Source organism: Exophiala xenobiotica, assembly GCF_000835505.1.
Source record: "Exophiala xenobiotica strain CBS 118157 unplaced genomic scaffold supercont1.3, whole genome shotgun sequence".
NCBI lineage: Eukaryota > Fungi > Ascomycota > Eurotiomycetes > Chaetothyriales > Herpotrichiellaceae > Exophiala > Exophiala xenobiotica.
In genome coordinates, this window is record NW_013562492.1 from 986,872 (window position 1) to 1,000,344 (window position 13,473).

Below are 13,473 nucleotides of genomic sequence, written 5' to 3' on the forward strand. Positions count from 1 at the left end.
AGTCACCGCCTGCCGCTACCCCATCGATGCCATCGCAGATCCTCACCATGCTCGCCATCTGCTAAGCGGCGATCAGCTCTTTGTCCGCGCCCTGGCTTGCACAGTAGTAAGTAATACTCGGTGCTGCGTCCGGTGGCTTGCCCTTGATATCTCAATTTGACCCTGGCGTCTGACAGTCGAAGGTATGTCACTACTGACCGTCTGGAGCCACATTGGAGCTCGTTCCGTAACTGCCCGACTCATTGAAGCCATCGATGGCTAGTCAGATATCGTCCTCCCACTTGTTGTTTATCAGCGCGGGGGCTCGCCGCCCCACGAACCATGGAGACCACGTCATGGTCGACAATACATAATGGAAGGTGGACTTATGCCTTTGAGACTTTCTCCGTCGTAGAAAGGTTTGCTGTGGCTGTTCCTTGAGCATTGACGACGATATCAATAGCGCTATATCCACCGACTTGTATCAATACGCTTCTGCTTTGCTTCCTACACGTAGTGGGTGCGCAGTACAAAATCCTCCAAAATGGCACCGCAATTGGCCTGGTTCGGCCTAGGTAATATGGGCAGGGTCAGACGTGTCCTTCCACGTCCCTGAACCGAATGCTGACCAGCGGACAGGGCATGTGCAAGAATCTAGTCGAGAAAGGCAACCTTTCAAACCCTCTGATCATCTACAACCGCACGACGAAGCGGGCCGAAGAGCTCTCTGAGAAGATTGGCAATTCAACCGTGTCCACCTCAATCCGAGATGCAGTCTCCAAGGCAGACATAATACTCTACTGTGTGGGAGATGACGCTGCGGTTCTGACAATGGTTGAAGAGATGCTCAAGACGGATGTGAAGGGCAAAGTCTTGGTGGACTGTAGCACTGTTCATCCCGATACAACAAGCAAAGAAGCCAAGATGATTGAAGAAAAAGGTGCCAGTTTCGTGGCCTGCCCCGTCTTCGGTGCTCCTGCGATGGCTGACTCGGGACAACTCGTGTGCGTGCTGGCTGGAAAGGCGGACGCGGTTGAAAAGGTGAAACCATACTGCAAGGGTGTCATGGGTCGAGAGAACATCGACTTCTCCGGTCAAGAGCCTCGCAAGGCCACTTTACTGAAAGTGATCGGCAATACCTTTGTCGTGAACATGGTAGAGGCTTTGTCCGAAGGTCACGTTGTGGCCGAAAAGACTGGCCTTGGAGTGGATGAGTTGCACAAACTCATCGAGATGATGTTTCCGGGGCCATATACCGCTTACTCCAACCGATTACGAAGTGGTGACTACTACAAACGTGAAGAGCCACTGTTCGCTGTTGACCTGGCACGGAAAGACGCCAGACATGCAATGGACCTGGCCAAAAGCGCCGGATGTCAGATGAAGAATGTCGAGCTGGCAGACTCTTACTTGAAGGTGGTCAAAGAGACTCAAGGGGCCAAGGGTGACATTGCCGGCATTTATGGCGCGAAGAGGTTAGAAAGTGGGCTGAAGTTTGAGAATCAATAGAAAGGTGCATTGAAACAAAGGTTCTCCCAGTCAAATTCAGAGACGTGCCTCAAGACATCGGATGTCTCTTTGATCTCGAGAATGCACAGGAAGACGGAAAAGGCGTTGCAGCACATTGAAGAGATAGATTCTCTCAAAAACAAAAAAAAATCCAGCAGACAACCTCGTGGAATCTTGAAAAGCACAGCCTGATGAGACTGCATCTTGTCCCCTTCTTACATACTCAACTTCACCCAACGTCAACAAGCCGAACCGCCCACTACTTTCCTCAGCCTTTCGATCGCCCCACTCAGACTCCAGGCCTTATTTCGGCTGTGTCTAGTAACCACGATCGTTCTACGGAGTATGTCCTCCACGGTCTTCGCAGATTTACCAGATATTGTGCGAGTAGCACTCGCATGGCATCCCAAGAACCTTGGCTGGCCTAAAAGTCGTTCTCTCAGCTGTTTGTCTGTCTCTGGCTTGGTACTCGTACCGACATGTGAAGCCGTGTGAGCTGTGCAGTACTCCGTACAGTCCGTCCCGACTCCCCCTTATCCGAAGTTCTTTGTTCTCAGATCCGAACTCAACATAACCAGAAACAACCGCCTACTGAGCGTGCGGCCGGTGGGTACGTATCCTGCAAGGCATGCCGGCAAGAAGGTCTCGCGAAAGGAGTTGCAGGGCATTACACTCTCTCCCACTTTCCCAGAGAATCTGTTGATTTGGGGTCTTTGGGAAATCTTTTCCGAACCCACCACGCTCTCTTCAACAGGTCCATCTTCATGGGCCCGACGGGCTGGCTCTCTTTGCCTTGGGCTTCGACTTCATTTCCGTTCTACTCCGTGCCTGGCCTATGGGATTGGAACAGCGGATTCTGGTTTGACGCAGTGTACTGTGCACAGTACTCCGTACAGATCTAGCCGACTCTTCCGTACGGAGCAGCTTCCTTGTTCTTGCTCCTTTACCGTATCGACTACTGTCAGTCTCGTTGCTTTGACGCTTTCATACTCGAGCTTCTTCACGGCGAAGAGTACAGTCCATCTCATCGCTTCTGACCCTTTCAGACTCTCAAGCTGTCGCGACACCGGAAAAAAAAAGAGATATCAGAATGTACCTCTGGGAGGGTTAGAGAGGGGTTTTCTTGTCTTGATTTTTCCTTTGTAATTCCCTGTACTCCGTACCTCCTGGGCACCATCCTTTGCGAACCCCTTTCTAAACATGGATGATATCCTTCAAATGTCTTTCTGATCTTTCACTACACTACTGCGCGTCTGTCCAGATATCCCACGTCCAGCATAGCACAGCGTCATGAATCGAGAGCGCTCTCTCTCTCTCTCTCTCTCTCTCTCTCTCTCTCACACACACACACATATATATATCAGCCTCATCTCCCCATTCCACCGGTATTTCCCCACGCAACTCGATTCGGTCCAGTCCACTATTCACAACGAATCGTGCTGCGAGGTACTCCGTACTCCATATTCCGTACTTCATATGCTACGCTAGTATCCATTCCAGTCAGAATAGCCAAGTTCAAGTTCAAGTTCAATCAATCAATGCCCGAACGTGCGCCAGACACCTACGCCACGCTCGCTGGGGTCATTCATTCATTCATGCCATAGCCAGTTCCAGTACCAGTTCCAGTGCCATTGTATAAGGTAGTACTTCGCAAGTCCGTTGTAAAGGTCGGTCAAGTCACGCAGCCCATCTTCAGAGGCCCTGTGTATGTTATCAAAAAGCATCATGCTCGCTCCCCACGCCATCACTCAAATCCCCATCACTCGCCACAACGTCCTCTGGAATCTCATACGGATTCCACTCGAACAAGTCCTGAATTCGATTCTGCGCCTCGCTCTGCCCATTCTCACCCCCATCCTCGTGTTCAGGGTCATCCCACTTGCCCAACCGTCTCAAAAGCGCTTCCAAAACGTCCCTGGCGCCCAGCGTGAATTTATGATTGACACCGAGCATTTTGATCCGTCCCTCCAGGACTCTCCAGTATAGTCTTTCTGCCAGGTCCAGATCCCCACGCTGTTCCAAGAACATTCCCAGTATCCGCATGCTCTCGAGCCGTCGTGGATGGCTCTCACCCAACGTATCCCTTGAATCCTTGATGACCCGTTCCATCATCTCAATGGCTTGGTCCAGCTTTCCCTGTCGCTCCAGACACCGAGCCATGTTGGTCAGGGCCGACAAACTCTGCAAATGCCGGGGGCCGAGATTTGCGCACGAGATGGTGTAGACGTCTCGGAGGACCTGTTCCGCCTGCTCGAGCCGCCGCTCCACGTTGAGCATGTACCCGTAACAGTACAACGAGGCTATCGACCTTGGATCCTCGGGCCCATGTTGCCGCAGATAGTGTCCATACACTCCGTAGAGCGTGGAACTTGTGATGTCCTGATCGCGCATCTGGAGGTTCGCCACGTACACCATCCACCGCGTGATGACCGTCAAAGGGTCGTCGGGCCCCAGCACGCGCTGTGCCACATTATACGCCGACCGCATGATCTTCTTGGTGATTTCGCCTTGGTCATGCATGTGGAGGATCTGGAGGGTCTGATTCAAAGCCAACACGACCTTGGGATCTTGCGTCGGAACGAGCATCTGCTTGAATTCTGCATTTGCGTCGGTCAGACTTCGTCGGGACAGCTCGTCGTCACCTCTGCTGAGATAGATGCACGCAGCGAAACAGCGAGCGACCCACCTCCAGGAGTGCTGGTGATCGCGAGATGATGGTGGAACGGATATCGCACGATCGGTGCCTCCGACGGTCTCATTGAGGATATTTCGTGATTGCTGAGGCAACTCTAGATTTGTAAGACTGACAAAATGACTTCGACTCGGTTCATAGCAGCCTGGACAGACGTGTTCGTACTCTCCACTGTCCGAAGACGACGTGTCACTCAGCAGTCGCCAGGCCTCGATGTCGTCGTGCCCGCAAAGCGACCTCAGAGACGGTCCGTCGGTCACCTGGAGCGCCATGTACTCCACGTCCCTACCAAGTCGCTGACACGGACTGCTGTGGACAGAACTGACATGATTGCTATGATCGTGGTAGTTGCTCAAGGGTACGGCTTGCGCAGACTTGTAGGACAATGCTGCCGATGAGAAAGTCTCGTCCAACGGTGAGGTTGCAAGGTGAGGATGGGACGGTGACGGCCAAGTGACCGTGACACTATTTGCGCTTGGGGATAATTGCGAACCGTACATGTGTCGCGTGGGTGTTGTCAACTGTGTCGCAGGTGATGGGAATACCAACGTCGCCGATTGGGGTGATGTTGTCTGAAGGAGATGGTGTGACCCTTGGTGGTTGGAGAACGATCCAGACCCAGAACCCGATGCCGACTTCCTTCGCGGAGAGGGATACTTGGCTGCTTGCGTGGATTGCATTTGCGTCGGTGAGGGTAGCGGTTCATCGCCGTCGCCGTCGCCGTCCGGCTTCGGGGTGTTTGGTCCCCCCGGAGGTGGCGTGTAGGCGCGAACATGGGCATACTGAGCCTGTTCGTGTTCTGCAAGGCTGTCAACGTGGATGTTCTTGAGTGCGGTTGCCAGGAATGCATCTTCGGACATCTTGCGGCCCTTGATGTACTTGTGCAAGTCCTTGACTGATCTTTTGTGGCCATGTATCACAAAGGCCGTTCTTCGTTTACCGCTTTTTTGTCGGGCGTGATGCAGCACCGCGCATATTTGATAGTCTTTATCCGAGTAGTTTTTGCTGAATCCCCACTGCGCGAGGCGAGCTTTATACATGCGCTCACTGTCGTTGCATAAGCGATAGGTTTGGAGGGAGGGCGATGGCTGGGGAAGGAATGGATCCGGAAGCTTGCATGGTACTTACGTCGCGCGAAACCCGTGCCGTTGTTCTAAGATCCTCCTGACATCTCTCAAGGGCTTTTTCTCGTACAAGACCCGGATTTCCTCCCTCACCGCTTGCCATTGAGCGGGAGCGGGGCCTTCGCGTGCCTCAAGTTGAGTCGTGGGAGGAGCAGCAGGAGCCTGAATGGAATTTTGAGCAACATTGTTATTGTTGTTGGCGGGCCATCCAGGGGCGTTCTCCAGGCTCAAGGCCATTGACTCGATTCTGTTGTGCTCTTGTCAACGTTCATCACTTCCTAAAGTGAGGTTGAAATTAAACTGCCGAGAGACTTTTCGGCCTTTGAAGCAATGCTGTGAAGGGGATTCCCGCCTTGTCCGGCTAGGTCGACAGTGGACACAGAGTGTGACAGGGCAAGACTGTTTGCCTTGCGAGTGCGGCCCGTTACGAGAGAGGATCTGACTCTGCCCCTCGATGGAAGAGGGGTGTGGGTGGTGTGGCCTGTAGTAGTCGTAGGTGGCTCGTCTGAAGGTGTGTCGTGGCGCTCGTGAGACATGCATCGCTCAACGCTACGGGCCCGGTCTATTAGCTTGCTGCATATGCAAAGTCCCTTATGCGGCCAATCAGCCAGGGAGCATGACTGGGATTTAGGCGATGGCGTGGATTGTCAAACGCCCATCCCAGGGAGTAAGATTGCGGGCATCAAAGGTGTGTGATGGTGCCCCCCAACAACCCTGCTTCGGGCAATGCCACGCTGGTAATAAAGTACTTGTCCAGCAAATGATGGGTGATGATGGGGGCGGATCCTGACCAGATCTTAGAGGGACATTGATCGTTATTATATAGCCCTCGTACGTCACCATCCCAGGGCAATTAAGCATGTCTTTTCCCAATGTCGACCTGACTACTCCGTTAGTTCCTGGATCGATGGTCGTCGATCAATACGAGCGGGTTTCAGAAAGCGGCCTGAGTGAACATGGCTTTGCCCCGTTTCAGAGCTACGCCGAGAGACCATGATCAGCTCCGGACCGTAGTAGATCACGCTGAAGTTGACCAGCAGGTGACAATGATATCGAAGGTCTCATGACGGCTGACGGACTACCTCGCAAGCGCGACTGTTGGGAAGACAAAAATTGTTGAGTGTGTATATCTACTTTCAACACCAAAATGACCTGGTCGATGCAGTCGTGGGCAGCTGCCATTGTGCGCGGTCACAGGCGATAACATGACTTGAAACTGCCGATGCAAGAACGTTGCAACAGCTCGATTACTGCATGCGCACAGATCTGGGAGATGTGCAACTTCCCACCTGTCAACTTCTCCTCCCGTGCAACGACTGTTATGCGGCGAAAGGCTCTTTGGCCAACGCCCCATACGCAACGGCAAGCAACCTTGATCCGATCAGGCACGGATTTCATTCTTCGATATCCCTCCCCGTTCTTCAATCTATCGCTTGGTCCAGGTATCCCATCTCCATCCAGAATGAAACTAACATCAAGCTCGATGCTAAGCGCCACGCCCAAAAATGCAAATCAGAAACTGACACTGATATCCACGACTCATGTCGAATGCCAGAAACCAGGTGGTGACTCCTTCCCTGATGCGCGCCGCAGGGGAAACAAAACAGTGAGTGCGAGTACTGCACGGCGGGGCTCGATCAGCTCTGCATCGACAAAGGCACGGCCGCCTTAACCCAGAGAGATTGGCATCCACGTCCAAAGATCCTTGTGGTGTTCCCGGTCACCAACGTTGGAACTGCAAGCCTGGGACTTCTAATCAGCAAATTTAGCATGAAGAGGTCCTCCTCGGTCCAACTGTTGCCATCACCACAGCTGCTTCTTGGAATAGTATGCTCGGGGAACCCAAATCCTTTCCAGCGACGACGGGGTCGTATGCGGTCCATTCGAGACTGACTACCGATGACTGGCCCTTCGCGTCGTTTCATCATATGGATGTTGCCTACGACCTTGCGCACTGTAGGACCGAGACCCGTCGTCCCCATGGGCTATCGAACCTTGACGTGATGCGGGTGCATCGCTGCCCTGTCTCCTGGGCTTCTCCTCGCGGTCAAACGTGTCGGGATCAGGATTGCCCGGAGTCTGAGGTCGAGGTGGCCCTCTCGGAACGGCCTGCTCGTAAGAGGGTGGTGCTAGATCAGAATATGTTTTCTGAGGTTGAGGATAGGCGCTCTGGTATTGACCGGATGGGTATTGGGCAGTGTTGGCAGGCAGGTTAGCACTGAAAGAAGTGGCATTTACGTTGTTGTAGATATAATTTGTGCTCGAACCATAGTCTGCCTTTGGGGGAGGCTGATAGTATCCGCCTGCATTTGGGGACTGTGACCCCTGATAGGAATACTGTGCGGGAACATTGCCCGTGGTTGTAGGACCGGTGACCTTGTCTCGTCGGTAACTCTCAGGCTCCGCCGATGCTTCCCGTGTCGATCGTTGTTGTGCTGGACGAGTCGTGCCACCTCTTGATGCGCCTTGACGCCCACGCCGGCGGGCTGTTTCCGAGTCTGCATATCGGTATGGGTCTTTTCGGAATTTCTCTGACAACGGTCAATATAGTTCTGCGCCCGCAACACAATTCCCATACTGCTTTGTGTCTCTAGATCCCAGTCTTTCGAGTCGTTGATGATGTCGCGGAGGCTAACCTGCGCGGAAGGGATCAGCTTCGCTGCATGGAGGGTTCACTTCGAGGATGGCTCTTACGGCATTGAGTGTCTTCTTTGCGGACACGTTGAAGCCTGTTCGCGACTTATCCTGGTACTTGTTAGCGCATATCAAGTGGGATCGGTTATTCGCACAGTTGGATGATGACTTGACGTGATCTTTGCGGTTCTATCGACGTACTGCGTTATGTAGTCGACAAGCACTGCGGCGTTGATGTTCTCCCCTGGAACAAAGAAATGGATTGGCTGCAGATCGTCATCGCTATCAGACTCTGACTGTTCCTCTCGTTTCTGCTTTTTGCTGGACTTGGACGACTGTTTGGACATGGCGACGGGACCGGGTAGTGGGCGGGTTTATTTGGAGCGATCACGACCAAGGCTGTCAATGGCCACTGTCCAGCTTGCCGCGAGCCTCGGTCACAGAGCAGGCTGACTGGCGATTTGAGGGATGACACAGTGGGAGACCGAATGAGCATGCTTGGGAAGGAATGAGGCGGATCCAGACGCGATAGACCAGAGAACAGACTGCCCGGAAACAGATAGCAATGAGAAACCACCCAAGCAAGACACCAATTGTGGCAGTTTTCAAAACTGCGGCCGAGGCCAATGCATCGTTCGGCTGGTGGTAAGTTGGCCAACCTCCAGAGAACAAACTGGCAAAATGACTTGTCAGGCCCGTTAAGTACGGCAAATGAGGCAGGAGTGCATTAGTGAGTGGGAAGGAAACGACAGGAATGGGGCTGCTGCATGCGAAGAACTGGTATGCCGAATGAAGACCACGGAAGGGCGAACACATGATTGCGAACACAACGGGCAGCCTGGACTACCCCGCCATGCTGTCGTCTTCACCTACCGTCCGGTTCAAGAGCGCTCATGAGAGCGAGATAATGCTGCCGAAGACGACCTCCGGGGCTCAAATGACGCCGTGTGCAACCGGTGTCGCAAATGATGGACACGGCCAACACCGAAGGCTTAGCGGCAAACTTAGACATGCGTGGACATGTCAAGGGAATGGCAGACACGTTGCTGATATGGTGGCCAGGTGGGTGGGTTGTAGAGACCACCTGAAGAGGGGAAGGTCGGCCCTTTACTCCGAAAGGACGCACGCCAACAGCCCACGGTGCAATGGCTCGAATCAGCAATGGGGCCCGGGATGCTGATTGCTTTATTCTCGCGTGGTCCCGATCGATTGCAGCGGGTGTTACTCACGATACGCTGCTCGAAGCGAGGATGCCATGGACAAGATGCGGCGACGATATTAGACTTGCTGAGCCACCACTCCTGGCGGGCCTGCTCGAGCTCGTTGATATGCAATCACCGATAGAGCTGTTGTCATGACGTTTCGTTCGGGCCCACGGTTTTCCCAGGGTTGATTGGACACACATGAGAGGTATGAAGAGATGCATGGTTTGCATTTCAGCACAACGCGTATTGGCAAGAATGAAAGTGTCCATGTCGCCGCCGTTGAAACAAGGTTGTCACTTACCCAGCGGCCCGCGAGGGAACTAGGAACGAGCGTCCGACATCAACTATGTCGCTCACCGCTCAATGAAATATGTGGCTGAAGTGGCTTCAGCACTGTCCTGTGCGCGGGAGCAAGGTTGTAGGATTCTGACCAGACCTTAAGACGCTAATCGATTCTTGGTCAGTCATTAATGCCTATCCATTCTCGAACTCTCCGCGTGCCTCGTTTTCAGCTCGTCACGACCGCAAAGCGGGACTCCACCAACATCGGTCACTTTACGAAGCAGGCAGTTGCACGGTAGCATTTTGGGTGAGGGAAATCATGGTATCGACGGCGACCACTCGGGTGTCTTTGTCATAGATGAACGTGGAATTTGGTTGACCGGTTATCGTCACCCTTTGTGGAGCTGAGCCAATATTGCACAGGCTGATCCTCTCAATGCTGACGTTGGCAGGGTAGCCGTAATGTCCAGACATTGTGAAAGTCCCATTGTTGAAGGCGAAGTTGATCAAGCTCGTTTGCGGTTGCTTGATCATCAATCCGTCGTCCAGGTACAGCGAGCCATTAGCCTTGCCATCCAACCCCGGAGCAATCAGAATGTGGAAGCCCTTCTTGCGCAATTCGGTTGTTGTACTTGCACTCTCAATTCGAAGAGGCATGATACTGCCTCCGCGAACATGCAGTGGGATTGTGGTGAAATTTACATCCGAGAGTGTTACCAGTGAAGCATTTCCTCTGACCGGGGCGAAGCCTGCGTTCCAGTCGTAGAATATGTCGTCTGGTAGGTAGATATCCACTGCTGTTTTATTTTCCTCGATGACAGGCGATACGAGCAGAGAGTCGCCGTAAAAGTACTGTGCGTCGATGCTGAAGGTCTTTGGATCCTCCGGATAAATATAGAGCATAGGGTTCATCAACGGCTTCCCGGTCTGTGTCTGTGTGTAGAATGCTGTATATAGATAGTCCAAGGTTCGGTATCTAATGTCGATCGCTCTTCGAGAGGCCTCTGCTACCATCGGCCATCGATATGCCTCTTGTCCAATATTCCCAAGTCTTGCAGTCTGTCAGTTTCAGTCGGCCACTTAGGCAATGGGGGTTCATACTCGTTATGGTTGCGATAGAAGCTCTGGAAAGCCCCAAGCATCATCCATCTCGCACAGAGGGTCTCGGTCGTGTTTTGAGAAAAGCCACAGACGTCTGCATAGTGGTGTTAGTGTAGGTCTGCTGGTTCAGCGGCACTGAACTTACCCGATCCAACCATGGGAACTTGGAAAATCGAGGCAAAGTTCAGCATGTCGGTCATGCTAATCTCATACTGCTCCCAGCTCGCCACATTGTCGCCAGTCCAATGACCGACATGGGCACCGGCCCCAAGAAAGGTGCTTCGAGTAATGACCAGCGGCCGCTCTCCAGGCCGACGATGGAGAAGGGCCTGACGCGAAGCGGAAGACATCATGGTTCCGTACAAGTTGTGAGTATCGTACTCCACAAGGCCATTGTAGTGCACAAGATCCGTACCCAAGGTCTTGTTCGAAAGTCCACCTGCTGCATTTCGGATTGTGTATGGGGGATTGATTAGCTTCCTGCCAGGAAGACCAAGCATACTTGCCCTTGGCGAAGCTTGCCGCTTCGCGTTTGTTGGAGGTTGGAAATCGGCAGGGAAGCCCTCAAGGGTGACAGCAGGTCCGTTTCTGACTGGGGGCGGCTTAGGAGGAAATCCATTCTCTGCAGCGTAACCGCTTGGATCAGAACATGGATAGTTGCAGAAGCTAGGTTCGAATCAGCATCGGATATCAAGTAAACGAATGCTTACGTACTTCGCTGCTTCATTCATATCGATCCACAGAGCTGAGATATCCAGCCCAGTATCAGGGTTGAAAAAGGATCCAAACTCATCGTTCCAATATTTTTGAGTGTCTGGATGGAACCAATCCGGGAATGCAGTTACTCCGGGCCAGACTACCTGTCGTAATGTTAGTTCGGCTAAGCAATATCGACATCCGTTGCCAGGTTCAAACTTTACCCCTTGGAAGATTGAGCCGTCTGCGTCTTTCATGAAAATATCCAGGTTCTTGCCATTGTTGAAAGCAGAGTAGTTTTGATATGCCACCGCAGGGTCAACCATCACGATGTAGTGTTGTTGATGCGCATGGAGATAGCTGACGAGTTCTCGCATCTTGTGAAGCGGGAATCGTTGTGGATCAAGAGTGAAGACTTTTCGGGCATCCTGCAAGCTGTGTGAGTACCTGACAGCAGGCCAACAGAGGAGAACTAGATACCATATAGTCAATATCAGTCCACATAGTCTAGAATCGTCAGTTCAATGATGCAAACCTTGTGGGGGATCGGTCGTACCTCAAGAGGAATGTTGGCTTGACTATAATTATAGACTACCTCCGCCACTTGGTAGACGTCGCGATATCCATATCTGCACTGATGGAAACCAAACGTCCAATATGCCATCATGGCTGGTTTGCCGACAACTTCTGAAATTTGCTGAGAAACTTCGATAGGTGAGGGCCCGGCAAGGAAATAAAAATCAAAGACCCCTCCGAGCGTATTGTATTCCAAGTATTGACCAGCTGTGTCGTTGATCTTGATATCCATTCCATTCGAGTTAAGGAACAGTATCCCATGGGTTCCGTTCTTACCCCTATGGTCTACATAGACAGGGTGATTCCCGTAAAGATTTGTCCCCTGAGGGATTCCATACGCGTCCCTTGACCAGAAAGTCCTGGTGTAGTTGGAGGTATTCAACCTGAAATGGTCTGAATGTTCTCCGAGGCCATAGAGATTTGGGTGATTAGGCAAAGAAGTTCTAAGTCTGAGGTACTGTGACTCGAAGACCATGGGTGAGCCGGAAGTATTGAACAGAACTTCTCCATTGGGACGAGATACTGCGAAGCTGAACGGATTGGTTGTGTAATTGAACTGAAGCTGAGTAGTAGCTGCTGTCGCTGGGTCCGTCGCATTGGGCCTCGGGAGTACCGACTCTGGGACTTGATATACGGTTCTGTTCTGATCTTGAATGACAACATGGAGCCTGGTTGCTATTCGGAGTCAGTAAACAGCAGAAGCTCAATTCCATCAGCAGTTATACCGCTTTGATATTCGACTGTGAGTGTCAAACTGGGTAAATCTGTCCCATATATGTTACATGCGGTCCCTGCAAGGTGCAGGTCAGCCGCCAGGCCATTGGTGGTCTGACGAATGTTGCGGGCAGCATATCCTGGACACTTCTGCTGAGCAGCGCCAACAGTAGGTAGCCTCAGGCTCAGCAGCACAGGAAGAAGTAACATGCTGAGCGCACAGTGGCAATTTTCCGAGTCAGTAGGTCAGATGCAGCAAGCACAGCACGGGGAGACAGCAGTGTTTAGATACAAGAGAGCTGGCGAAGTCGAGAGACATTCGTCAGGAAGGCCATATGCACTGAAGTGACTGAACTAAGGTGGATAATCGGCATATGTAGCCGAAGCTATTGACCTAGGACCAGTCCTTTGCAATCTTCATGTCAGGTCGAACCCCCACAAAGCCACAAAGTAGCATTGAGATGGCAGTTCTGCGGTCAACGGTGATGATGGTAAAGCTCAAAGGCGGAGATTTCTGGGAAAGACATGCATAGGGCCAATGAGATGAGGATCGTGCCTCAGTAGATGCCGAAAGCAGACAAGAGGGAAGAGGAGTAGCATTGACCCAAGGTGACGTTGGAGTTGATGCCATGGTAGTGTCACGGCATGTCGTCCATTGAGGCTCCAGGAAGATGTAGCGAAAATATTCGAGGTATCACCTGATAACCATGTGCATATCAGTCAGCCAGAGGCTTGTAGTCATTGTCCTTTTATGGATGGCATGAATCGAGGTGATATTTTGTGCAAGAGGAATTTGAAGTGGAAGTCAAGTTACGACTAAGCATTGGAGTACCACACGTGATCAGCCTTGTAATGACGTCACACAGATTCAACGAGGCTGATGCTTACCTAAGCAGACTTGAGGCATCTGGTGTCTTCATTGGTCACATCAGAGCCCCCCAAATACCATAGTCAACACTTC

General features: G+C 52.2%; 4 protein-coding genes across 4 annotated transcripts; 1 reads left to right on the forward strand and 3 right to left on the reverse strand.

Moving 5' to 3' along the window:
• Positions 1–77: 77 nt before the first annotated feature.
• PV05_04570 (uncharacterized protein) lies at positions 78–2,354 on the forward strand. The gene is made up of 2 exons (XM_013460986.1): positions 78–568; positions 619–2,354. The coding sequence occupies exons 1-2, from the start codon at positions 524–526 to the stop codon at positions 1,486–1,488; spliced, it is 915 nt and encodes a 304-aa protein (XP_013316440.1). The 5' UTR covers positions 78–523; the 3' UTR covers positions 1,489–2,354.
• A 605-nt stretch (positions 2,355–2,959) lies between these two features.
• Positions 2,960–5,845, reverse strand: PV05_04571 (uncharacterized protein). Its single transcript, XM_013460987.1, has 2 exons — positions 5,309–5,845; positions 2,960–5,227 (listed from the first exon to the last, which is right to left on the reverse strand). The coding sequence occupies exons 1-2, from the start codon at positions 5,539–5,541 to the stop codon at positions 3,202–3,204; spliced, it is 2,259 nt and encodes a 752-aa protein (XP_013316441.1). The 5' UTR covers positions 5,542–5,845; the 3' UTR covers positions 2,960–3,201.
• Positions 5,846–6,433: 588 nt separating this feature from the next.
• On the reverse strand, positions 6,434–8,703 carry PV05_04572 (uncharacterized protein). Its single transcript, XM_013460988.1, has 4 exons — positions 8,094–8,703; positions 7,999–8,049; positions 7,883–7,940; positions 6,434–7,835 (listed from the first exon to the last, which is right to left on the reverse strand). The coding sequence occupies exons 1-4, from the start codon at positions 8,283–8,285 to the stop codon at positions 7,198–7,200; spliced, it is 939 nt and encodes a 312-aa protein (XP_013316442.1). The 5' UTR covers positions 8,286–8,703; the 3' UTR covers positions 6,434–7,197.
• Positions 8,704–9,698: 995 nt separating this feature from the next.
• On the reverse strand, positions 9,699–12,722 carry PV05_04573 (uncharacterized protein; the record flags this gene model as incomplete). The annotated part of the gene is made up of 8 exons (XM_013460989.1): positions 9,699–10,476; positions 10,527–10,620; positions 10,672–11,192; positions 11,241–11,386; positions 11,447–11,650; positions 11,703–11,729; positions 11,779–12,473; positions 12,524–12,722. The coding sequence occupies 8 exons, from the start codon at positions 12,720–12,722 to the stop codon at positions 9,699–9,701; spliced, it is 2,664 nt and encodes an 887-aa protein (XP_013316443.1).
• Between the last annotated feature and the right edge of the window lie 751 nt (positions 12,723–13,473).